This window comes from Haliaeetus albicilla, chromosome 4 (assembly GCF_947461875.1).
Source record: "Haliaeetus albicilla chromosome 4, bHalAlb1.1, whole genome shotgun sequence".
Taxonomy (NCBI): Eukaryota; Metazoa; Chordata; class Aves; order Accipitriformes; family Accipitridae; genus Haliaeetus; species Haliaeetus albicilla.
The window spans coordinates 19,271,651-19,297,478 of record NC_091486.1 but is presented as its reverse complement, the minus strand read 5'-3'; the positions used below and the strand labels follow the sequence as shown (position 1 = coordinate 19,297,478).

The 25,828-nt window shown below is 38.1% G+C and overlaps 1 protein-coding gene across 3 annotated transcripts in view; it reads left to right on the top strand.

Moving 5' to 3' along the window:
* PLA2R1 (phospholipase A2 receptor 1) overlaps positions 1 to 25,594 on the top strand; it is a 43,894-nt gene extending 18,300 nt beyond the window's left edge. For all 3 annotated transcript variants that reach the window (XM_069781219.1, XM_069781220.1, XM_009914915.2), the window contains 21 exons: positions 882 to 994; positions 3,057 to 3,226; positions 4,242 to 4,444; positions 4,652 to 4,797; positions 5,288 to 5,372; positions 6,335 to 6,467; positions 6,933 to 6,968; positions 7,480 to 7,637; positions 10,472 to 10,536; positions 10,918 to 11,021; positions 12,354 to 12,496; positions 13,307 to 13,424; positions 14,299 to 14,429; positions 15,000 to 15,144; positions 18,100 to 18,338; positions 18,864 to 19,032; positions 20,426 to 20,566; positions 20,941 to 21,057; positions 21,480 to 21,656; positions 22,357 to 22,386; positions 22,614 to 25,594. In XM_069781219.1, coding sequence (XP_069637320.1) covers positions 882 to 994; positions 3,057 to 3,226; positions 4,242 to 4,444; positions 4,652 to 4,797; positions 5,288 to 5,372; positions 6,335 to 6,467; positions 6,933 to 6,968; positions 7,480 to 7,637; positions 10,472 to 10,536; positions 10,918 to 11,021; positions 12,354 to 12,496; positions 13,307 to 13,424; positions 14,299 to 14,429; positions 15,000 to 15,144; positions 18,100 to 18,338; positions 18,864 to 19,032; positions 20,426 to 20,566; positions 20,941 to 21,057; positions 21,480 to 21,656; positions 22,357 to 22,386; positions 22,614 to 22,831 — 2,841 coding nt within the window. In that variant the 3' untranslated portion in view covers positions 22,832 to 25,594. The remainder of the gene's footprint in view (positions 1 to 881; positions 995 to 3,056; positions 3,227 to 4,241; positions 4,445 to 4,651; positions 4,798 to 5,287; positions 5,373 to 6,334; positions 6,468 to 6,932; positions 6,969 to 7,479; positions 7,638 to 10,471; positions 10,537 to 10,917; positions 11,022 to 12,353; positions 12,497 to 13,306; positions 13,425 to 14,298; positions 14,430 to 14,999; positions 15,145 to 18,099; positions 18,339 to 18,863; positions 19,033 to 20,425; positions 20,567 to 20,940; positions 21,058 to 21,479; positions 21,657 to 22,356; positions 22,387 to 22,613) is intronic.
* Positions 25,595 to 25,828: the final 234 nt, after the last annotated feature.

Here is a 25,828-nt window from a genome sequence, read left to right as displayed (position 1 = left end):
CGTGAACTCACACAGGCAGAATTCACACCAGTCCTGGTGGCACTTTCTGGATGCCCAGAGATGAATAATAAGAAATAAAAGATTAATAATAAGAAGAAGTAAGGCAGGCTGACCACTGACCCAGTGTTCTGGCTTATCTGATAAACCATGAAAATGTGTCATTTTAATTCAGTATTATTAGAGTAGGATGATTGTTAATTTAAATTTTATTTTATTTTATTTTGGTTTATTTTATTTTATTTGCAAGTTCTATTTGAAAATGAGAAAGGGAGCTGAGAAAAGGTAAATAACTAGAGTGCATTGCTGTATGAAAGGCCAGCAGTTTCTGGAAGAAATATTTCTGTTTACAGTTGAAGACAAAGGGCAGCTGTAATCCTTTTTATAACAACTTAACTGAATCTGACATGGTGCTGTTTACCTTGCACTTCAGGTATTAGGTATCAGCAGTGAGTTACCACAGGTGGAAACCAGCAAGTGCTACTACACGCTTCATGCCAAAGAGATGGCTGTCTGAGGGGCCTGGCATACCTCCCCAAAATCTAGTCAGTAAAACAATATTCAAAGTATAAAATTGAAACAAAAGTAGTATGCGGGAGAGCGCCTTAGCTGTTGCCCACATTTTTGTCATACCCGTTAAAGATGTTATCGTGTGTGTGTGTGAAGCCAGGTTTTGCACAATTTGAGGATTTAAACTTGAAACTTTTGTTAAATTTACCCACTTTTTCAGTGACCTTGAGGGTAACTACTCTTGAACCACGGTAGAAAGGAAAAGGGCTATAGGGACATCCATGATGATCAGACAGAAAGTACAAAAGGGGATCAAGTTTTTAACAACTATATAGTAATTAATAATCTATAAAATAATGTTCATTTCTTTTAAGGGATGGGAAAGACATGGTGGATATTGTTACAAAATCGACAGTACCCCTCGAAGTTTTGAACATGCTTCCAGTGGTTATTTCTGCCCATCTGCACTTGTATCAGTAACAAACAGGTAGTTAACCCTATTAGAGAGCGTGAAGATACCTCTAACAAGAGCTATTCTAACTTTAGAAAGTATTGCATGACAAAAGATATTACCTTTATGAAATAATATTTGCGTGGGAGGCAAACATAATTACTAACACCAGCTAAAATCAAAGGTGTGCTTTGCTTTATTTTTTAATTGAAAATAAATTTAGTAAAAAGCAATTGTTAGGCTAATAAACACAGCAGTGTGCACACATTTGAGCATGCAGGAATCTAAACAAAATGCTTTCTAGGTATGTAACATCTTTAAGAAACTTATTAGTGTGCTTGGAAACTATTCTGAAAATGAAAATTTATTTAATTTTTATAATAAAAATACATCAAATGTAAATCCAAATCAATTAACATTTTATAAATGTTTCTATTTATGTATGCATTTTACGTGAGTTCTTGGCAAATAGGGGGAGAGACTAAATGTTTGAAAGCATTTGAGGTCTGTCTTCCCTTGCTTTGTTCCTGTTTACCTGTATTCCAGCTTCAGCTTCAGCAAAGGCTTTCTCCTCTGCAGATGTCCAGATGCTTGGGTTTTCTCTGCTGTCTTTGTGATTTACCCTGTATGTTGGATTCCTATTAAAGTTTGTAGACATACTGATAGATATATTACATGCATACTTTAACCTCCACGTATTTATTGTAAAAAAAACTGTAAGGAGGAAATCTCCCCTCCCTTTAGGACAGGGGAGGTACTGTAACTGCCAGCAATCAGATGAATGATAGCTAGAAATTTTAGGAAAACACAGGCTACCCCACAGAAGGATTTGCATCAATGGGAATTTGGCTTGCCAGGTGGTTTCAGGGTTGTGCACAATGCATACAGTGCTGTACTGCAGTACAACAGTAATCCTTATGGGTAGGATAAAGGACAAATTCTTGCAGCTGAGCATTTGCAGCTTAAACGTCACAGGGAGCTGAGGGCACTCTGCACATCACTGGAAGCACGTCTTCCGTTTTTTTCTGCTTATTTCTTTTTATTTGATTTTTACTGGGTGTAGCCATCACTGTTTATGATGTTAGTTCCCAGTTCCAATATTGGGAGGGGCAGAAGAAGCTAGTTGTTAGTTTAGCTTTTTTTTAAATTACTGCTGAGGTTTGTTGTTCTGGTGTGAAAAATGCAAAAACTTTTCAGTGTATTGATACTAAAAGATTCATTAAAAAGTAGGTTGTAGAGGAAGGAGAGTTGATATAAAAAGAGAACATGCAGAGGAAATGAAAATTAAATAAAAGTTTTCAGTCACTCTCAGTATTACAGATACATTCAGTTTTTTACATTAATGTCATCCTTGTGGTATTAGACATTCTTTTCACAATGTGTGAAACCAAGAAGTCATATAAGTCTTTACCAAACTGGGAATTTATTTTGCTGTATGTATTTTCATAGGAAGCTCATTAAATGTGCTCATAAACTGAAGCATTTTTGTATAATGCTATACCAATTATATTTTAATAAATTACATTTAAGTGACCAATGGGTTACTATATGCAACAATTATTACTTGCAAAAAGGTGTAAATCTCTCGCATAACTTTAATGAAATTAAAGAAGGAAAAAATGATTCCTTCTGTAGTCAGATCAGCTAGTGCTTTGAGTCTTTCAACTCTGGTTTCTTAGTGCTGGTTTGTGTGTCTGGTTCCCATAGGATACTTCTGTGCAGAGCCTTTTCTTTCTTCTGTAGCTTTTTTGGACCCCGCTATCTTTTCTCCTTCATACAAGGAGTTTCTTATTTTTATTTGTGCATTATTCATATATTCTGTCTTTACATTTTGTAGTTCAAGCATTGAGCTTGTAAGATCTTAATCTACTGCTGCTTCTGTGTGCCCAAATGCTGAAAAAAAAGTAGGGAAGATATAGTATGGTTTATGCTAGAGACTTATGCCTGAAGTTCCCCACAGCATTCTATAAAGAAAATTAAGTATCTCTTACATATTTTTTTCTTCTCGCATAACTTAAATCATTTCATGAGCTATTCACTGAAATACCTATTAACCTATTTTATTCAATAAAGTTTTTGTCTTTATTATTTTATTAAGGTTTGAACAAGCTTTTATCAACAGCATGATCCGTAGCATGGTAAAATCTGAGAGAATGTATTTTTGGATAGGATTGCAAGACCTTAACAACACAGGAGAATACTTTTGGCTAAGTACAGCAGGAAATAATCACTCTGTGAGATACACAAACTGGAACAAGTACCAGCCACGTGAGTAACATGCTGATAAAAAAAGAAACGGCTTGGAGGGGGGCAGTGCACTCTCTTCCCCCTGCCACCAGTGGCTTAGCAGTGACTGAAGAGTCCTGGTCCTTTCCTCCCTGCCTGGCCAAGAGAGCAGAGAGTTAAGCTTACATTTTTTATCAATTCTGTAACTTCCTACCATGGATTGAGTTAGATGAGCTGGCAGTTGTGGAGAAGCCAGAGCTTCCCTCCCCACTTTGCACTCGGGTGCTGTTATCGTGGGCTCCCCGGTTGTGGCAGGATGCTGGACGTCACTCTTCCCACCCTCTGGTGCGGTGGGGTGGAAATTAACAGCTGTGCTCTCCTTGCAGACACAGCTAATCCCTGAAATTTTTCTTTTTCTGTGCGATGTTTTTCATACATTTCTTTATGGCCTTTTCAAGGACCCCATCAGGGCTTGCTGAGAGTCCGAGCAAAAGATCCCAGAGAAGTCATGAATTTTATCTGGTAACGGTCACAGTTTGTAATTTGCATTTTTTATGAAAAAAGGAGGGCAGAGATTGCCTTAGATACTTGGTTTGCTTGTTTGAGTTTGTTTGTTTTATAGTAGTCCAAAGGAAAACATTCCAAAAAAACAAATAACAAAAAAATGAAATAGTTGTTCAACCTTTGAAATGTAAACCTCTTGGCAATACCTGAGAATAGAGACATAATAATAAAGACACTCCATTTCACTAAGTGCTTCTCAGTTTGGGGCTCTTTACGTTTATTGCTTCACTACTGCAGTTAGCGAAAGTACTATTTTAAGTTGTATTTCATCTGCTGCGTTTTGTGAGAGGAACCCTTCGTCATGGTTCATTTTTACAAGCTCAAGTCAGCCAAGACAGGCTTACAAACCGGTCACTGACCAGAGAATTTGCTACTTCTGTAAGTCCATCGAGGTTTAATCCAGAACCTGATGCCAATAAAACAGTCACTTCACCAAAAATTCACAAAATTCAAATGCTTTATGCTGATACTCAACACTTATTCCCCTGTCTAGGTCATTCTGGAGGATGTGTGGCTATGCGAGGTCAGCACCCTGTTGGTTATTGGGAGGTGAAAAGTTGTAAGAACTTCAAAGCAATGTCATTGTGCAAGCAAAAAATCAATTCTTATGAAGAACCTGAACTTACTTTTCAAAAACATTTGAGTTCCTGCTATTTTGGATGGGAGTCAGAAGCTAATCTGCTCAACTGCTACAAGGTATGTGACAAACTTGCTTTGAATTAATTGTTACCATCCTTCACTGCACTTTAAAGTGAGTGAGAGTCTTAAGAATCAGAACTGCACTTGGAATATACGTGGCTTTACTATAGGAAAAACTGCAAATAATATTTGATTTTTATGGGTTTCTGAAACAACTGCTCTCCAAAATCAACTACATTTATGACAGTGTTTATTTTATTGCAGATATTTCACAATGAAAAAGTTCTGATGAGAAGAACATGGGATGAAGCAGAAGCGTTATGCCAAGATTTTGGAGCACATCTTGCTAGTTTTAGCCATATCTATGAAGAGACATTTTTAAACAATTTATTATACACAATTTTTGATAGGTAAATGTATTTTTTTAACACTAACAAGATTTATCTTAATCATACTAATACGTAAAAATAATCTACACTTTAGGTTCTTCTATCCTCTTTACTAGTGGCTGAAGAAGTCTCTAGCAAACTTAGAAATGGGTGAAGTGTATTAGCAACACTGTAATATGATTCTTTTTGAAGGTGATCTTTGTAGTAGGTGTTGAGCAACTGTTAATGTCAAAGTGATATTCTTGTGTGTTAATATTCCCTGTTGAAATGGAGGTTTGGAAATTTTAATCCTGTTTTAAATGTTTTCATCTTTAAAAGTATAATTTAACGCTTTAGTAGGAAAACCAGAGTTTACTTCAAGGATACTAAAAATTTAAGAAATGTATTACAGAATGATATATTGAATTCCAGAAGAAATGAATATGGGTATTTGCACTATTTAAAAAATAATTTCTGAAGTAGCTAAGGAAAAAGTGCATGAGAAATGTTATTTTCTTTGTTTCCATCACAGGACAGAAGACAGACAGTTCTGGATTGGATTTAATAAAAGAAACCTGCTTTCTGGAGGGACATGGCAGTGGTCTGACAGAACACCTGTAACTATCTGTATACTATATATTTAGTAACCTTTCAAGTCATATCTAAGCATAAGTTCACAAAAATAAGCCTTGTGAGCAAACATTGGCCAGGAAAACGGTTTGGTTTTCCTGTCCGCATATTTCACTTAAAGTAATTGTTACAATAGGATTAATGGTACACTACTATTAAAATAGCAGCCTGTGCAAAAGGGCTCTGCAACTGCAAAAGGAGTTTGGTAGGATTATAAAGTTTTGCAGATGTGTGCTTTCCTGCAAAGCACGTTGTGTTTAGTCCAGGACCAGGCATATGCAGAGTGAACACATTGTGTGTGTGTGTATATATACATATTTATGGGCGTACACATGCACACGCGTTGGAAAGCCTGAGAGCTGTGCTTAGGTGCTTTATTTATTATATGACTGTTAGGTTCATGCCTGCATTCAGAGCTAAGTCCTTCCTTTTTTTAATACCACTTTTATTGAAGGCATTGGTGCCACATGCCACACTAATGGTTAGTACCTGGGATTTAAACATCGAACGACTGAAGAAGGGTCAGTTTTTAAACTGTAATTGGTTTTCAGCCTTAAAGAACAGTGCCAGCTCTGCCATCATTACTTAAGTAATTTCAGAATGTGAGTGCAAAGTTCAATCATGCAATGTGATGAACCAAAGCAAAGGCTGTTAGAAGTGGGCAACTACTGCTAATCATGTCAAAAAATTGGTAGGTTTCATAGCTATTCAATTATTTTTATGAAGAAGAAGTCTGATATAAGATGGGAAAGTTGAACAAGACATTGATAGAACGTGATTATGGACCCTTTATTTTGGATTTTACCACCATAATTTAGGTGGTCCTCTAGTTGTTGCTTAAGATGTTACCATACACACATCTCCAAATCCTTCCTTTTTCTCCATAGTGAGATTTTGAAATGCTTCATCTGAGATTGTTGGTGAAAGGTAATGAATGTGTTGTTTTCAGGTTGTATCTTCATTTTTGGAAAGCAAGTATGTTGAAGATGACTCAAGAAACTGTGGTGTGTTCAAAGTAAATAGAACGGTCTTTCCAGCACACTGCAATGAAAAGCGTGAATGGATATGCAAAATACCAAAAGGTGAAATGTTAATTAACATACATCGTCTATCATACCCATTACTTGCAATTCAGGAGAGACAAGGAAAAAAAATACCTAAAAGCTTGCTTTTTAGCCACATCTCGAGTTCTCCTCATTGGTCTTCTGCATGAAATTGTGGCAAAGCTATATGTGGCCATTAGGGTTTGTTTGCCAGTTAACAGGTCTAATATGTGCCATCAGTTTCAAAATGGATAGCAGTGATTAGCAGTTAGTTAGCAGGAGTTAATCAAAGTTCTTATTTGTAAAGGTTAGTAAAAATGTTAAGTGTGGCAATTATTTTATTTTATTCCATGTTTAACACTTTTTTTTTTGTCCCTGAATGAGAGTAGCAGTATTCTTCATGATTTTGATTAAATCCTTATCATATGGAGAAAGCAATTTCAGTGAAATACCTCTTTTCATTCTTAATCAGCAATGTTTTAATTTATTTATGTATTTTTACAGGTGTTAAACCAAAGAATCCAGATTGGTACATAGCTGGTATGAAAACATTTTCTTTTTTGGCATCTTGAAACATTACAACTTGGAAATACAATTTAAGCTATTGGTAAAAATAAAATAACTAAAATATTCCGAGTTAAAAGTTTACATTAAGAAACTCTGTAGGAACTGGTTGCTACAGATCAAAATCTGCTACTCTTTTGTTTAGGAACACTGAAACATCAGATACTACTTCAGTTGGGTAAAGGAATGACACCAGTAATAAGCACAGGAGTTTGATAACCCCTCCATCACGTTAAAACTGCCTTTTTGCAAAGGCAGGGCAAAGGCTTAATATTACTGCAGTATCACAGGATAGACTATTTTAAAAAAATTACTCATAGTGCATTTTGTTTTCATAAATTGGTATGTTAAATATGGTTCTGCTGTTAGTTGTGGCATATTTGTACTCTGACACATGGCTGAAGGCGGGCCACGGGGGTCACAAAGAATGAGACTTGAAATGAGTTTTTACCCCTGCACACCACTGACTTTTTTGCTTGTTTTCTAGAACTGCCGTGGATGTATTATCAAGGAGCAGAATACCTTTTCCATGTCAGTCCTACGGACTGGGAAACCTATGAGTTTGTCTGTGGCTGGCTTCGCAGTGGAATGGCAACAATAAATTCCTCTGGTGAACAAGCCTTTATTCAAAATAAAATTAAGAAGGTAACAAAAACTACCCTCAGGCAGTAACTGGCTATTTTCTGCTACATTTTTTGGAATATCTGGCTGCCTGTTGCTCCAGGTAGAATCCGAAAGACATTTTAATTCAGAAATAATTCTCTTGCTGTCTTCATTTATCACATCCTTCCCTGAAGCCCTATCTAGCTAAAGAAGTCAGTAACATTTCAGAATCTGCAGAATCATCTCTGCTAATGAGCAGGCCGGTCATTCTGCCTCAAAGGACCCAAGAGGATCAAAAACCAGCTTCCTATCCCAAAGTAATGAAAGTAATTAGGGATAAAGAGAAAGGATTGTTTCACACGTGGTGTACATCCTTCTCTGTTCCTTCTTCTCCCCCCCCAGCTCCATGACCAAGGGGACCCACTGTGGTTCCTGAGGTGTTCACACAGTGGTTCTGCATCCACCAGGATGTCTCCTGGACCTGCACAGTTCCCTGGTTATGCTCCATTCCCATTCAGTAACTTGCAGCTGGTCATCAGGTAGCAATACTGAGGGACATTTCAGTGGGTATGTTAGCATGATGTGGGCAGTAAGTCCATATGGTTGCAATGGTCTTCATAGTTTAAATCTTCAACATGATGATTTGAAAGATTATTCTTGGGGAGAGCTCGCCAAGAATGAAGAATTACCAATTTCTCTGCACCTTAATTATAGAACTCTAAACAATGGATGTGGGTACTTATGACCATGGAAAAGAGATTACCTTTTCCTCTGTGTACACCAGCTTGGGCAACATTCCCATGTATCCACACATCTGTATGATGTTTTCCTGAAGTAAAACCCTTTGCGACTATGGATATTTCTCTGGGAAAAAAGATATCTGCCTCTAAATTCCCTCCTCTGGACAAAAGCAGAATTTCTGTAGAACCACTCTGATGTAACAAACAGCTTTGAAGCTGAGAAATAGCTGCAGAAGCAGATGAATTCCCAAGAAACTAAGTCTGTTTTCTTTTAGGTGTTCTCAGTAAAAGCAAAATAAGGAAAATAAAAAAAAAGAGAGAATAAAAATAACACATCTGCCTTACTGAGGGCAAAATTCTACAACTGTAATGTAAAGGGATATCATAGTGTGATCTTTAAAAGACAGAAAAGCTCTTGACCCACACTTGGCTTTGCTTGCACTGTGTACAGCCTTCTCTGCTTTTAACTTACAATAGAAAGCATAAGTAGAATTGTGTTGTATGGGGGTTTTAAGTTTCCAGAGAATTATGTGTCATTTTTATCTGCTATTTAAGTAATTTTGTATTAAAACATGATGAACTGGATTTAAATCAACAGTTCACAGCAAAAATAACTTATAATGAAAGAGCAACATAACTGGCTAGGCTGTCTTCTTCTACATCTACCAGAGATTGTGATGTGATGTCATTACTGCCTGACCTAACACTAAATGTTTATGACTTAAAAAATGATATAGCTTTAAAAAAAGATGTATTTTTCTAACTTAAGATCACTTAAAATGGCTAATCAGAATGCTTCTTTAAAGTCGTGTTTACTTTCAACAGATCTTTTAAAAGCGGATTTATCATTAACATTAGTGGGTATTATGGCAATTTGTGAGCATTCTGCAATGAAAAAGCCAAGTTTGCTTCCTTGGCATTGGAAATCAGATTAACTTCCTTGAAGTTTTGTCTCAGAATGTAACACACAGCTATTGTAAAGCCTGCTGCCTTTGGCTAAGCTTTCCCAGTATAGCCAGGTGTGTCCCAAAGTGATTGTAGCCAGTTTCCTGTGGAAGCAGGAGTAATGATGGCAATCACTAAAATAATACTCAGCAGTCCAGATAGACTTTGTATGTGTCATTAGAAAACTTCATCAAAATTTCTTAACGTGGAATTTGAAATCACATTTCTCACTGTTTCTTTAAAAACTCTAATGTGTAGGCTGAGTGCTGTGCTCAGAAAACTAAACTCAGGGGCCAGGCAATACCAAATCAGACAGCATTCCTGAGTCTCTTTGTCAGAAATGTCTACTTTCTTCATTTGATATTGCTATGTAAGCTGTAAGCTGGTGAAATCCTAACTATAACTCCAAGGACAGTGTGGCTGCCACAACACAGGCTGCACTTCAGTTCTTTCTGGAAAAAAATAAATGCTTCTCAGAGACAGGATGGCTTTTCCAGTGTCCTGCACATTCAGAGCTCTTTTTTTGTTGTTGGCTCTTTCCTAAAGACCCCAAAACTGTGACCATTGAGTGGCTAACCCTGAAAGTGAAGCCTGTTCACAGTTTAAGGCAGGATCAAGTCAGCACAGCAATAATAAGCAGCTGTTTGAATTACATTATTTCTGTGACTTTTCCATAATACTTTGCCTTTTAGGAGTGGAGGTCTAGACCCTTTCATGAGAACAACAGTCAGTCTGGAAAGCAGCTGTAGGAGTCTCTTGTATGAGCTATACAAAGTCAGTAAATGTTCATAGAAAACATTTTGAAAACATTAAAGACCAGCAGTATATTAATGCTAAAAGGAAATATTTGCTATTGTCTATTTTTAGGAGTTGGTGAAAAACAAATTCTGGCCTAAGACTACAGTCCTTTTCAAGCCAGATAGGCTGTAAATTCCTAAAATTGTAAAGTCCTAGTTTACAGAAGATACATCAGCAATCCAGTGGAAAGTGGGAGCTAAATCATGCTCTACTTATGTGAATAACCTTACTGAAGTGACATAAATTAACAAGGGCAGGATTTAGCAGCTGTTCTCCCATTGGAACACAATGGAGATGCTATTTGTCTGAATACAGTCTGACTTTAGGAGTTTGTTAATGCTTGGATAAGAGGCCAGCAACAGCTAAACATATGGCAAAACATTTTTTTTATAGCTATCGAATAGTGATGTTCACTGGTGGATTGGACTGCACGCAGAAAACCTCAGTGATGAATTTCGGTAAGAATACCTACACTTCAGCTGCTGTGAGTTGTACTTGGCATGCCCTGTTTACAGGCTGCCATTCAGTCTGACGGGCTAAAACGGTTTGATGACTGAGTAGGATATTCAAGAGACAACTTCAGTTCTCATGTAAATATCATTCAGAATATATTACCCTTAATTTATCTCCATGTTACCGTATTTCTTCGGAAAGGGTTATAGAAGATACAAGCCAAAGATATGAATATCAACCTTGTTGTTGTTGGTTGGTTTTTTAACGCTTAGTTAATAAAGGGGCACTTTCTACCTTGTATCTCCTTACAAATGCTTTTAATGGAGGGTGTATTTTTAGGTAAGAATAGGAAAAAGAGTAACTACACTCTTAACATTTCTGTGCAGCTGGAGAGATGAATCACCAGTAACATACCAGAACTGGAATGAAGGGAGGGAAAGAAATCCGCAGAAACCAGGGAAAAGATGTGGCTTCATTTCATCACAAACAGGTTTATTTTATATTTCCTTTTGCTGCAGGAGTTGTGACTTGATTCTGTTGTTGGCTCAAGGCGTTATGTTTTTTTCAATTGCTCTCAAGAAATGCGTCCATATTCAAGTCCTGTTACATGGTTATAATTTACATAACTGCTTTTAAGGTTAAGAAAAGAATAGTGCAATATCATTAATACTCTCAGAGACTAGGTTGTAGGATTTAAAAGTATATTAATAGTTCCAGTTCTCTAATGTCAAAATACAGAGATTCCAGTGATACTGATACTTTAGTTTTACTTAAGAATCTGTTACGGCATAGCAAAAATGTTAACGCCTTGCTGGGTTTCACAGTCAGTTTTCTTAGAACCAAATGAGATGGATGGAGCAACAATTTTTCCTACATTTATAAACTGTTTTTCTATCAGCACACAACTTTAAATACTCAGGTTTCTAGCTTATTTTCGATCCCGTAGCCAATCTGCTGAGGGATTTGGGGGTACCATGGTTTTGGTGCTAGCCTTTACATCATCACATAGCTCTGTATTTCACTACACTAATTAAAAAAATATACAGTGCTGCTGGTTCTAGTGATTTCTGTCATCTCACAGTCTCTGTTTTCTGAAGATCTGCAAGTCATGATAAAGTAAACATGTCAGGTTCCATGGAAAGAAAAAATATCCAGCTTTGTATTTGTAAGAAGAGCTGAAAAAAAATTAATCCAGCTGCACTCTTGTAATCTCAGCCTCAAAAGCCAAAACTGAAAAAATGTAAAACCTTCTTTTTTTCCACACACAGTCTTGGGGTTTTGATTCGTGACTTTCGAATGCTTGAGTTTGGCGTTCCTATAGTTATTATCAGATAAAAGGAAGAGATGCCCACCCTCCCCCCTCAGCTGGCCAGCAGATGGGAACTGGTCAACAACTTGAGTGCACTGAAAAATGTGTTTTCCTCCTAAGCAGGTCAGCGTTTTATGTCAGTACCTGGATCTTGCCAAAGATTTTCAATGTAAGGAAGTCAAACTATTTTATCTGGAAGACATCATTTCTATATCTTTCCCTTTTTTTGCATAGATAATATTTTTTTAAATACATGATGATATAGGCATATGTTGTGTGACTCAGTGTAGAGGAATTGTTTTAACTTACTTTTATTCCCAGTTTGATTTTATTATGAGCCCCATGGACCATCAAATCCACTGTAATGCGATATGTACAAATGTATTTGATGTAGAATCTCATCTTACTCAACCACTAAAGGATACTCTTCTTAACAATATCTAAGCTAGCTAAGAAAAAAACCCTTTCCAATTCTCAAGCTGATACTGAACTGTGATTTTTCTTCTTGCGCAGGACTCTGGGGTGATGAAAACTGCACTGTCTCTCTTCCCTGTATTTGTAAACGTAAATTTGCATGGAAAATAGAGAAAGAGATTCCAAAAGACCAGAACCAACAAGGAGTATGTCCCAAAGGCTGGTTGCACTTTGGATTCAAAGTAAAACATTTTTTTTCTGCTGTTTGATTATACAAAATGCTTTCCATATTTATGACAGAAATTGGACTTCTTAAGGATTATTCAGTATTTGACGATTTTCTTCCTTTTTGAAAGCAGGGCCCTTAGGTTTCTAAGTACTGACACAGTGATACAGAGGTTTAAGGCTATTAAGTAGCTTTGCACACAGAAGTTTTCTTAATAAGCTGTCAAAAATTTTAGTTTAGTTGAAGGAAGTGAATACTGATATATGCAAAAGCTATCTAAGTGTATTTGTGCATTTGCTGTAAAAAGCCTGCTCCAGCCTCTCTTTTCCACTTATGACAATTCCAAGAGGTTTTTATGGTCTCAAAACAGATCTCTGTCCCCTTGTTGTACTAAATGGATCCCCAAATGCAGCCATCCTCCGAAAGGTGGTGTTTCAAATAGGGTTCATCAAAGATAATTATAAACCAAAGTCCATTTGCAATTGGAGGCCGAAAGGCAATTATTTCTTCAGGCTTCTCTTAAATACATAGTGCAACATGCATTGAGGTGGCCAGATTTATCCCAGTGCTGAACTCATCGTGACTACAAGGATAAATTTAACGCAGATTGTGTTTGCCTTTAAACAACTGATTTGAATCCAGGCCTGATTGCAGCTGAAAACTGATACCAAGCATGTTGGAGAGGTCCGCTGCAGGACAGAAATGAATGAAATATTTAATATTCAGTAGCACTGTGTGAAATGTTTTAGTGATCACTCTTTGTGATTGATAAATAGTTTTTAAACTAGAGAAAAAACAAAACAAGCCTTTTTTTTTTTTAAAACAGTGCTTTTTGATACAAATTCCAAAGGATCCAGGGCATCTGAGAAACTGGTACTCTGCACAAGAGTTCTGCAGTAGCTATGATGGGTCACTCGCTTCCCTTGAAGATGAACTGGAACAAGGTAGAGTACTGAAAATATTGTTAAACAAATAAAATTTCATCTTCAATAGGATGCTGTAGTGAAGTTTGATCTTGGCTACAGATTTAGGAAAAAAGATCGTTCAGATCCTACTCATGGTTCTACTGCTTTAAACAAATCAGTGTTTCCCTTTCCCTGTTTCCCAAAATGTAAAGATTCAAATATTCACTGAGCTATATGATGGGTACGTTTTGATGAGTAATTATAATTTGTGCTTAATATCATGCATTAGAAATAAAAGAAAATAATGGAATACCCATTTAAAAATTTGCTGTGTAAAATTTCTACCATGAACACATTACATTGTTATAAAAGCAATCTCATTTTTATCCTTTAATAGTACTTAAAATCTGATCTATAGTATAGCACATAAGCATAGTGCTAGGCTGGAACTGTCAGAGAAATAAATGCCAGCACATTTAGAAATATTTATAATCCCTATTAATAAAAATCTGTGGTTGAATATCATACATTTGTAAAACCATTTATTTGGAGGTGGGAGGAATTTCATTGGCTATCTTTAGTTGAGAAATCTTATTTTCAACTAAAACTGAGAAAAGCTTTTTCAATGGGACAGTACCCTAAACTAATACTTAAGTTGTTCAAGCTGCTGTGAATATTTCTGGAAGACTTACTATTTAATGGACTAGATCCTAAACCAACTGAAGTTAATCAATTTAACTGAATTTATAGTTGGATGACACTGAAACGCCGCTCATGTTCTTACTTTCTACTAACTATGTAACGTCATTGATTAGTAATTAAATTTTTCAGTGCTTTATTGTGTCTGAAGAGACTTCATCAATCCCTAAATGGTTACTAGTTAATTATATTTTATTCCTGTTTCATTTTCCAGCTTTCATAACAATGAATCTATTTGGACAGAAAACTAGTGTTTGGATAGGTTTCCAGAGTGATGATTATGAAAAATGGGTGAATGAAAATCCTCCGATGTATTCCAACTGGTCTCCAGTTGAAGTAGTGCATGTGAGTATTTCCAGGGGCTTTAAGGACAGTGGGAAGTTGTTTTATCCATAAAAATCCTGACTGCCACAAAGACAAGGCCTAACTTCCTACAGCAACTTAGTCTTCTTTTAATTTTTGCAACTTCAAACAACTGTGGGCACAGATTTATGGGCATAACTAGAGGTAGCAAAAAAGGCGCTACTGAGACAATTATTTCTGTAATTTGTGGCTATAGTCACATTCTCTTGCAATTGCTTTTAAGCATCAAAGTTTGAATTATGTTTAGCATCATATGCTGGGTCTGAGCAAAGATTAGGAATAAGATTATGAATTTTGTATTTTAATATAGTGTTTTACACCACGTTAGTCCGTGTTGGGCTTAGCATTTTAGTTTGTTCAGTGAAAGCTTGTGACTTTTTTATTAGGAGGTTATTGTTTCAAATTGTATTTATGGGAGTGTTCATTGGTCTATCTAAATATTTATAACAGTGACTATCAAATATTTATTCTTCTAAATTTAATGTGATAATTATGCATTGTTTTTACATACTGTCTTTTTAAAATTAATATAAGGTTCTGTGTTTCTTGCAGAGACAGCATTATAACAGTGCAAACATTCAAGAACAACTTCCACTATGTACATTGGTATCAAATAACCCTAGTTTTTATTTTACGGGAAAATGGTACTTAGAAAACTGTCAGAAAAATTACGGGTTTGTCTGCCAGAAGACTCAGGGTAAGGTTTTGTTTTGCTTTGCTTCTGTTCTCTTTTCTTACTAGCAGCTTGTTATAGGTGTCTATAGAACCAGGAACATAAAAGATTTCTAAGATAGTTTGATATACAGACAGACTAGCTCTACACTATTTAATAAATCAGTAGCTGTGATGTAGAAGTAATTTCCAAAAAAATGTTATATTCTTCCTAACTTTGAGCTTTCCGTTGCATACCTTAGAACCAGGAATATAGTTCAAATTTCACTTTTTCTGTCATGGCAGCAGAGTAACGGCGTGAAATTACAGAAGGCAAAACTGGGGGTAATTTTGATGAAAATATGATATTTGGGGGGGGGGAACGACTTCCACTGTTAGATCAGAACAGACTCTAGAAAATGTATTTCTGTGAACAGTGCGGACCAACTAGCCCATCAAATTGAGTTTGGCTTTTCTTTTCATGGTTCTCTAATTCTGTTACCATAAAGTTAATTTGCCAGAAGCACAAAGCGTTTGTGGGGAACACGCATTGTTCGGTTTCCTCGAGCGACATTCCAGCGTTGCCTCTTGGACTGGGAGCCACTGGCGTCCCCAGGGCACTCGGGCAGGTTTGGAGCCCTGTCCCTGGGGCTGCTGCAGCTCTGCCAGCGGGAAGCTGCCAGAGCATGCTCCCAAAATAGACCAGCAGCAAATTATTAACCCTAAATCAAAGGGAGGGCTGTAATCTGAGCCTATAAGGAGTGTCCCTGGGTGCTGTACTTACTGCGGGGGTGGTTTTATATGGCTCAACTTTATATAACACCTCTTAGTTAAGCCCTGGGTCTAAAGAGACAATCCCCTCCTGCTGGCTGCCTAGGAGGCGAGTGAGCAGAGAAGCAGAATAAACAAATACAAGTTTTGGGCAGCGCTCACATGTGGCTCTAGCAAACCATAGCCGTATTTGACACCATTTATTATGAACTACAGTTGTGGGGAGTGCTGGAATAATACTGCACGTAGTGTAGGAAAAAGAAATAAATGCATTTTTCTGCTGGTTTGTTTCATTTACCTCCCAAACATTGGTATTTTAACCCCTTACTGCTGCTTCAGACGGATGGAAAAGGCGTTAAAAGGCAGGAAGGAAAACCGTTGCCTTAGGGCAGCCAGGCTGCAGGGCACTGGGGGGATTGGGGCTTCAGTGGGTGCTCGGGACCCTTCCCATATCTCCCGGCTGGGTGAACGTGAGAGTGGCCCATGGGCCCTGGCCAAGCATGGTGGGGATGGGGGGGACTCGCTGTGCCCCGGGCTCAGGGCCACCCGCCTGCCCCATGTGCAGCAGAGCGCTCCTGGGGGTGAAGGGACAAGTCCTGCCTCCCCAGAGTGACACCCATGGCACTCTCCCAAACCATCAGGCAGTTCAGCTTGCTAACTCAGCAGAAAACTTTCCTCTCCCCGCCCCCTTCCCCCTCCCCCCAATTGATGTAATTTTGTGCAGTTTTTCTAGGCTGCATCAGCTCAGTGCAGGGTCAGGACCTGTGCACAGGGATATGCAGATATGCAGCTGGAAGAGCAGAGAAGCAAAGAAGGGAGGGGTGAGACAGCCTCTTGCTGGTGGTCGTGAACTGTTAAACTTGCTCAAATGTCCAAACAAATGTGTCAATTCCTGGAAAGATGAGCTGGTGCTTTGCTTCTGCCATACTGTCCACATCCCGTCTCTCCTTTTTTGAATTATTTTCTGTAGAAGACTAAAATGAAATAAACCAGCAGGAGATCTGAACTGGGCTCTGATCTCTTAGTCGTGCATGAGTTAGGATGGTGTCAGCATTTTACTGCATTTCCTGCCTTTTCTTTTTTTAAGCAGTGACACACACTGAAAGCTGGAACAAAATAGAGTGCTTCAGTTAGCTCAAGAGCAGAGCCTTTTCTTGCTTAGAAATTTCTAATTTTAAATGCTTTGTGAATGACAAATAATAAATTAATTTACTATTTTAAGACGCTTGTTAACACTCCTCCTCTTAGTCGTAAAGGGAACCAAGTCTAAACACACTCTACTTCGTAGCAAAGCAACCGCTTCGTTCCGTAATCACAGAGAAGTTTTAGAGACAGAAGTAATTAATCCAAACTGACAAACAGGATTAAAACTGAGGCATTGCTTTATTCTAGTAATCTTGTTTAAAGTATACTGTGGGCATTCGTACACATTAGCAAAGGCATTTGCCTCCTGTAGAAAAGCGAACACAGCAGCATCACAGAGTGGGCTGGGGTAGAGATGGTCTCTGTCTCCTGATTGTTTTTCACATGGGAGACTTTCCTTTTATTTCTTAAATCTAAAAAGTCTGCTTCTTGCTTCTTCTTTCATTTTTTTGGACATTGCTGTGTTAGTTTACCAAGCACAGAGGATTTGTCTTTAAGTGCCAGTGCTGTGATCTTCCCTACATTGGCTCACGGATAGTAAAGATGAGCTCAGGAAGCTCCCAAGCACTTACTAGTACCATGAGCCACAGTTTGTCATCCTCTTGGTTATACCAGTACTGTTATTTGTGAGGCTAGGCTTTGTGCTGTAAACTGATCTTGGAAATTATTACAAATAACGGGTCAAAAAAGAGGTCATCTAAATTACATGCAAAGTATCTGGGATAAATGCACTCTGCAACCCACTGCTATTGGACATTTGGGATATGCCCAGATCCCTGGTGATTTCTTACTGACCTTCAAAGATCCAGTCAGTGGAACTAACTCCATCCAGGTTTTCTTTTTTTTGTGTGTGTGTTACACATTAAACTCATTCACCATGATGAGTTTTGTGCTCTGATGGAATTTCAAATACTGTTCTAGTAGTCATCGTCTTTTTCTTTTTAAAGTTCACAGTGCCTTCCTGAAACCAAGGAGTTTGCGATTTTTATATTTGTTTTTAAGGATAGTTCTGATTTTTTAGGAGCTGTTCTGCTATGTTTAAGCTGTTTAAAAAAATAAATAAATCCTTTCTTTTTGTTTATAACAGACACATCCAGACATGTCATCAATGCTTCTGAAATGTACCCTGTGCCAGATACTTTAGAATATGGGAACAGAACGTATAAACTAATACGCGGGAATTTTACATGGTCTTCAGCTTTAAAAACCTGCATGGCAAACGGTGCGGAGTTGGTCAGCATTACAGACCAGTATCACCAAGCCTTCCTCACAGTCATTGTGAATCGGCTGGGCTACGACCACTGGATCGGGCTGTTCACTTCGGACGTACGTAGTGGACTCCTTGGTTATGAATATGATGCTGCAAAGGAGTTTTTCCAGTAACAAGCTAAGGAGCTGCGTCATTCATTTGAAGTCACAGGACGTTTGCATCTGGAAATGAAACCCTGGAAAGCTTGAGCCTTAACCATTATTTGGCAACGTAATGTATAAATCTAATGAGAGCCAGTTTGGTGCAATGACTACTGAAAACTAAAAGCCATAGAAAACATTTAAGAACACACAAAAAAATCTCTTGTAGGGTCAACATTGAAATTATGTTGTTTCATTTGTAGTTGCTCAATGGCCCAGATAACCACTTGCTGAAAACAGCAGGTTAGGTGTAGTTTGTGGTCTCCCAGAAGTAAGTTGGGAGGATCGTTGGATCTGTGTTTTGTAGATCCCTCTGGATCTACCAGCCTTTCAAGATGTAAAAGACATTCTGTAATATCTGGTGAGGATGCCACCGGAAGAAGATGAACTTGTATGGTGCTAAAGCATATCAGAAAGATAATCTGAAATTTGTTTTGGCAGAACGGACTTAACTTTGAATGGTCGGATGGGACTAGGTCTTTGTTTACCTTCTGGGAAGACGACGAGTCCCAGGCCTTTGGCAGCTGTGTTTACATTGATACTTCGGGGCACTGGAAGAGTGCTAACTGCGAACGACTTCTGCGAGGAGCAGTTTGCCATGTGCCACCTAGTAAGTCAGAATGAAGTTTCATGTTAAATCTCTGCAGCTGCAAATGTGTGTATTGACAGCGGAAGTATGTGAAAGGAAATTAATTGGTTTCAGGTTAAGCAATGATGATAGTATTATTCAAAACTGAAGTATATTTCTGGCATTTCCTTGCTGTAGCTCCTATTTGTGAAACCATTTTTTCCCCATAAAATATTGGCCATCAGGTCTGGTCTGTAGGAGAATGGAAAGAGGACTTTCATAATAGAAAAGAAACAGGAAAATTACTTGCTCTGTCTCTTCAGTGAAGACTGTATTATCTGTGAAAAATGATGATTGCTAATAACCTAGCTCGAAGGGAAATAAATTCAGTTTGCTGCAATGAACTATGGGTTGGGAGAAGGGAAGCATTTAGAGCAAAGTGAAAAATTAGAGCCACATCTTCACTGATTGCACATGAAAGATTTTGCTACTTTTTTGTAATGGTGAGAATGTTTTCCTGTATCCTAAAATATGTTGTGTTTCCTGCAACGCTCTGCCAATTAGCTGGGCTTCATTTGAATCCAGGACTCGGGTCTGGGACTCCATTCAGTCCAGGACTGCAGAGTCTTTGGTAGCATCCAGTTCTCAAAATAGTTCCTGTTCGGTGGTATTGATCAGCCAGGGTTTGCCTACAGCTTATTACAGCTTTTGGATCTATTGAGAAGAAAGCTATTTTGGAATCCTTCAAGACAAAAGTTATTCTTTAGCATGGTTTTTGTAATGAAGCTGACTAATTTTCTCATTTGTTTGTCAAGTTATGTAATCATATATAGCCTAAGGTTTACTTAATTTTTTAAAAATGTGTTTTGTAGCAAAGTGGGAGGCATGTTGTGAGACCATAGGTAATGTAGCTGCCTACAGCACTGCCAGAAAGCGATGCTGAGTATCACAAAGCGAGCTTGTAGAGGTGCCTTGAGTCAGAGGGACTCTTTGCTGCGGCACATTGCACGCTGGAGAGGCTGGCTGCTGCTTACCGATGGGAAACTCTCCTCTGTGCCACGGTATATGGCATAAGTTATCTTTGAGGCTTAGTGGAGAGAAGCTGTGCAATCCTTGGAAATCCCCAGCCCTCTGGGAGGTGCTGGGCAGCCCGGAGTGCTCTGATACACCTGTAGTTTGCTCATAACTCCTGCACGTCAGTACCGGTTAGATTGTCCTGATATTGCTGTTGCAATCCAGCAAGGGTTTTGATCGGAAATAAAACCAGCATTACTCTTTTAATACAAATGTATACAACCACTAGATTTTCACTTTGAAAAATAGAGGCATAACGCAATAACATGCTTATTAGCATTACTCCAAAACAGAGTGTGGAATGTTATATTAATGTGTATGTTGTTGTGCCAATAAAGCTGTGCTGTTATTTCTATCACAGAAAAGAAACTCACTGCCTATAAAGGCTTATGTTCAGAAAAAACTGTTCCCTGGATCAAATTCAAAAACAGTTGCTACAGCTTTTCCACAGTTCTGCAGGTCACAAGTTTTGATACTGCAAATGAAGTCTGCAAAAACCAAGGTAAGTGATTATTTTGTAGCTACAAAATGTCATTGTGGTATCTTAAAAAAAACCCCATATTTTCTGAAATGCCTGAAATCATGGCATGTGTTCATGTGTTTTCTCTAGTTCAAGATAACAATAGTGGAGCTCGTAAGCCAACTATGAAATTGAAGGCAACATACATCCAAAAAATGTACTGATTTCTAGAATAACACATAAAATGAATTTTTTTCCCTTTCAGACTTGTGAGAACAGTCTTATATCAGCCTGAGCATTATAACCAGACTGTTGAAGCTTTTCAATTAAGGCTCGTAATACTGACTTTTTGAAACGCAATGTTATATTTTAATGGCATGAATTGTTTGAAAATTTGTTCTGTGTTTAATTTGTAGGATCAAATCTTCTAACTATTCAAGATGAAGACGAAAATGCCTTCATTTTGGAAGAATTACACAGTTTTGGTTATTCTGTGCAAATGGTTTGGTTGAATATCCTGCTTGTTACAGACAGTAAGTTTCGGGTGGAAGAATCTGGTTTGGGTTTTGGTTATTTTAATGCTAGCATAACCATCTTCCAAAACACTGTTATCTTTTGAGATTTTTTTTCACTTCATATTACCTGTTTATGGTGTAGTAAAACCAGTCAATCTTTCTGTAATTGTGACTTAGTATTCTGAATACTCAGTATGTATGCATGCATGTGAATGCCTTTATTTTCTTCTTAAAGAAGCACTATAGGCTGTCTTCTGTGTCAGCTACATAGGATGTTTTTAAATCCTTCAAGAAAAAAAAAGTAATATAGTGGCCAAACAGACAAAACCTTGGCATTCTATAATACAGTGGTTTTTTATGTGAGGGTAGGTCCACCTGAAACAGAGATATTTATCAAAATACTCTGATATTTCATAATGATTTATAATTTCTGTCCTTAGATGAGACAGTCTCCTGGTTTGATGGTTCTTCCTTAAATTATTCTAACTGGGGCATCAGGGAGCCTGAATTTGATCATCTCAGAGGGAATTTCTGTATCAGCCTGAGGACCACAGATGGAGTCTGGCAATTATCTCCTTGCAGAGAGAAAAAGGGATTTGTATGTAAAATGGATGCAGGTATGTGCTTCCATAAAAGAAGGCAGCTGTGTCCTTCTAACCATTGGTTTACATGTTGCTTGCTCATCTGCTTTTAGTTTTCATTTAAATAATCCTGTCCCTTGGTATTAGAAAAAATACCTGTGAAAAAACCAACCAGCCAGGGTAACCTCCTTTTGAGGAGCCCAGGCAGCTGTTGCATTATTGCCAACGTTGGTAGACTTTCCGTTGTATGGGTGAGCCATGTGTGGGTCACCCATCAGGCTGGCCTCCACAAACCCCGTAGGATGGGCAGGCGCAGCCTGGGAGAGCTGCACAGACACCACGTCAGTAGGAACATGGGTCTGTAAGAGAGCTGAAGTATTTCCAGAGCCCATCCAAAATGCCCAGGTCGCTGTTCGACCCAGGAGCTAGATTAATCTACCACTGCACTGTCCTGCTCATGCATTTGTACTTGAAGAAGTAGATAAATACTGCTGCTCATTCTTGCACAAATGTCAATTAATATATTCAACCAAATTTGAGGGATTTTAGATAACAGGTTAGGTCATGTTTAGCTTGGTCATTTGGAATCCCATTGACATGAGTCAAAGAAAAAACAACCTGCTCTTGTATGGTTTTGGGTAGATTGTCTTCTCAGTATCAATTTTACAGTAAGTATATATAGGAACTTTTGTTAGCTCTGGGGGTAATTTTATGACAGTTCTGCATTCTATTTCAGATATCGATGCAACAGAACCCTCTGAAAAAGGTAGGTTCCTTCTGTACTTTCTTAGGTTTTTTTATAAGGAGTAATAACACATTGTGAGCCAATATTTTGTGAGGTAACATTTTTCACTGTCAGACCTGTAATTTAAAATGCATGACATATAAGGAGTAATAATATGTTTTCCATAAAACACCTATATGTTTATATTTAGAATTATCTATAATTATAGCTATATTTGCCTAGTAATAATTTCTGTCCTTCACTTTCAGCATCATACCGTGGGCTTGTAGCTCTGGCTGTTTTTGTGACGTTGGTGATGCTGGCTGCCATTTCACTTTTTCTGTGGTGCCTGTACAAACAGAATAGCCGACTCTTCCGCAGGATACTGTGGGTCAGAAACGCCTATTTGCCACAGATTAATGCTGACACTCCTGCTTTGGAAGAAAGCATCCTCATTTCTGATTTTGAGAGAAGTGACAACAATTAATTGATCGGAAATAGCAAGCGGTCATGTCTTCCATGTGAAACTCCACAACCTACAGCGGTTTTCTCCTTCTCAGGAGTCCCCTGGGGTACCCATACTCAGAGAAACCCTCACAGCTATCAGTATGAATGCAGTAGGGGCTCCCTACCTTGGAGAGTTTTTGCTTTGGGGCAGGATGATGTAAGGATGCAAGGCAGAACCATGGAGAAATTGGCTCCTTCGGGACAAGCCGGGAACTGAAAATACTCCCACGCCATAAACCTCCAACTGCTCACGTGGAGTAGTCGTGTCCGAGACCCTAGAGCAGCGTGCCTTTTCAAGCAACTTTTTCCTTCAGGAACTTTAGGGCTTTTGTGTTTTGTTTTTATGTTGCAGAATCTGCTCATGAGCCAGCATTAACATTTGGCCTTGAATTTAGGAACTTGAACTCTGAAATGTAATCCAAGCATTATGGGGGTAGATTTTTTTTCTTAATAGCCATTCCTTCTGCAAAATGAACAGTTATTTTTCAGACAGCGGATTCTTGCCAGGTGGATTTCCAAGCTTGCAGAGAGATGAAGTCACTTTTGACTTGGGAGTGCCAGAGTTTTGCTAGTTTGGCCTGTGATGCCTAGTTCATGTTATAAAATAAATTAGTCTAGAGATAAAATGGCATATGGACTTTGTCGTCCTGAAGTTAATATATTCATTTGAGATGCTTCCAGCATCCTCTTAAGGATTAACTATGTGATCTCTCACCTAGGTTATTTCAGAAATTGAATCCTATCAACCTCTTTTAAAGATATTTTTGAGCAGTATCTGTTTGAAGAAAAAAACTGTTACAAATCTTGCTGAAGTTATGGTAATAAATTGCTTTACTGTTCTCCTACAGTATTTCTGCAAGCAGTATTCATGTACGCTCTTCTGAGACCGTGCTCTCAAAAGCTAAGGACAATACGTGGGGGAGCCACATTGCTGTTCCCAATGGGTGCTATAGTCCTATAACCGCATGTAGCAGACACTCCGAAGGACACTTTTCAATTTCAGTCTTCAACTAAGGTGCTAATGAAGGGGATGGATTTTGCTGACCAGCTGTTCTGCAGGCTGATGGTTGTGAAGGACCCAGCTCAGGTCTCTGCACTACCTCAGTTGCAGTGGCCCAGGACAGCAACGCTTACTGCCTGTGGGACTCCCACCACCCTAACCAGTCCTCCAGCCACGTCTGTGAAAATACCCGTAAGGTTTGGGGGGATTTTATTTTTTATTTTTTATTACATTGTGGAAAAACAAATGGTTAGTCATGATGAGTTACTTCAGAATGGATCTACTGTGCCTTCAGTCATCTCTAAAAGCTGCTGCGAAGGGCTGCGTTTATTGTTGGGTTTGTTGGTTTGTTTGTTTTAAGATGACTCATTCTAACAATTTTTGCAAGAGCCCTAAGATGGAGGTATGTTACTCAGAATTAAGCAAGCAGCCAAGACCAACTGAAATGTTTTTATGTGGTATTTGTGCACATGCACAGGAATGTATGACTGCCTTTTAGTTAGATTTCACATGCCCAATTCTAGAAACAAAAATTGCCTGTTCACATCACAATTATGTATATGGCTATTTTAAAAAAATTATTTAGTACATAGAATATTTCTGTGCTGGTTTACAGAACCATTCAAAAATGTTGTCAAAGAGGCTGCAGATGTCTTTGATCCCAATATAATTTTCAGCTTACTGTTTTCGATAACTTCTATGGGTGTAGCTATCACAAGTTCTTGATGTGAGATTTTTCCATCATATAGAATATAAATAGCTTTTCTGTGTATATTTTGTCTAATGGTTTGACCCCATACATTAATCTTAGTAATGTTTTAAAAGTTTGGTTTTAGTCCTCTAGATTTATCTATGGGACTGTTTTTATGTGAAGTCCATTATTAGAGTTTGTGGACTATAACTTCTGAGTACAATTGCCAGATAATCTGCTGTTTGTATGTATGAACTGTGATAGCTTCTTTACCACCAAAAAAAAAAGATGAAAAAAGGTTGTGACCATTTCTCCCTTCCCTGTGAGAATTTCACCTATTTAAACTACAGTTGGAGGAACTTAAACCAACAAATCCCCTTTATCACATTCACTGACAAGTGTGTAATTGCTGCCTTCTTACAGCAAGCAGAATGGCTTGTAGGATGTTTTTTGTTTGCAAGAGTAAGCTGCATCATCTTTGAGGACATGTATTTATCAGGCTGCGGTGCTGTTGCCTAGTTATGCAGACCCTTGTCAGATTTTGATGTGGTTGATGATGGTGTTTAATTTTTTCCCAAAACTTGACATAGGCTTTTTATCAATCTTCCTTGAGGTATGTTGTAATCATTTAAATATATTTGAAGGGCAGTGGTATAATAAATAACCCTAACCTCAAAATAGTGATCGTTAATTAACATCAACTCTGATGTAGATGATCTTGCACTAAGGGAAAAATAGTTCAAGCAGTGTTTTCTTCCTACTTTGAAATGGTTTTGAGGGAATAGACCCTTAAATATTTATTTTTAAATCTTTCATCATTTAAATTCTATAATTGCAGGTATTATTCACTCAAGAATGTAATCATTGATTGCTTTTTGGTCCTCGTTCTGGATTTTGTTACCGTAGCTTTTGTTTGGTTTCCCTTAATCAGAATTCTCCTATACTGTTCCTGATCAGAGTATGTGGTGACTGTTTTTACTGCTGACCTTGATGATATTGGCAGTGAGGTTCACTGTATTATTTCAACTGGGAAATTAAAGCGTGAATGATAATTTTCTGTGCTGTAATCTTTCTTGAATCTTTCCCCAGCTTTAATTAGCTGCCACGCTTTAGTGTCTCATAACAGCAGTTCCCAGGCTTCACACTGGGTCATGCTGGCAGGAGAGGGGCGGCTTGCACCAGCCTCCTCTCTGGCTACATGGCTGGACCCAGACCTGAGCACTGCAGATGATCTCCACACGTGGGGGCTGCCGTGTTTCCGAGGGCATGGACGAGGATGCCTTGGG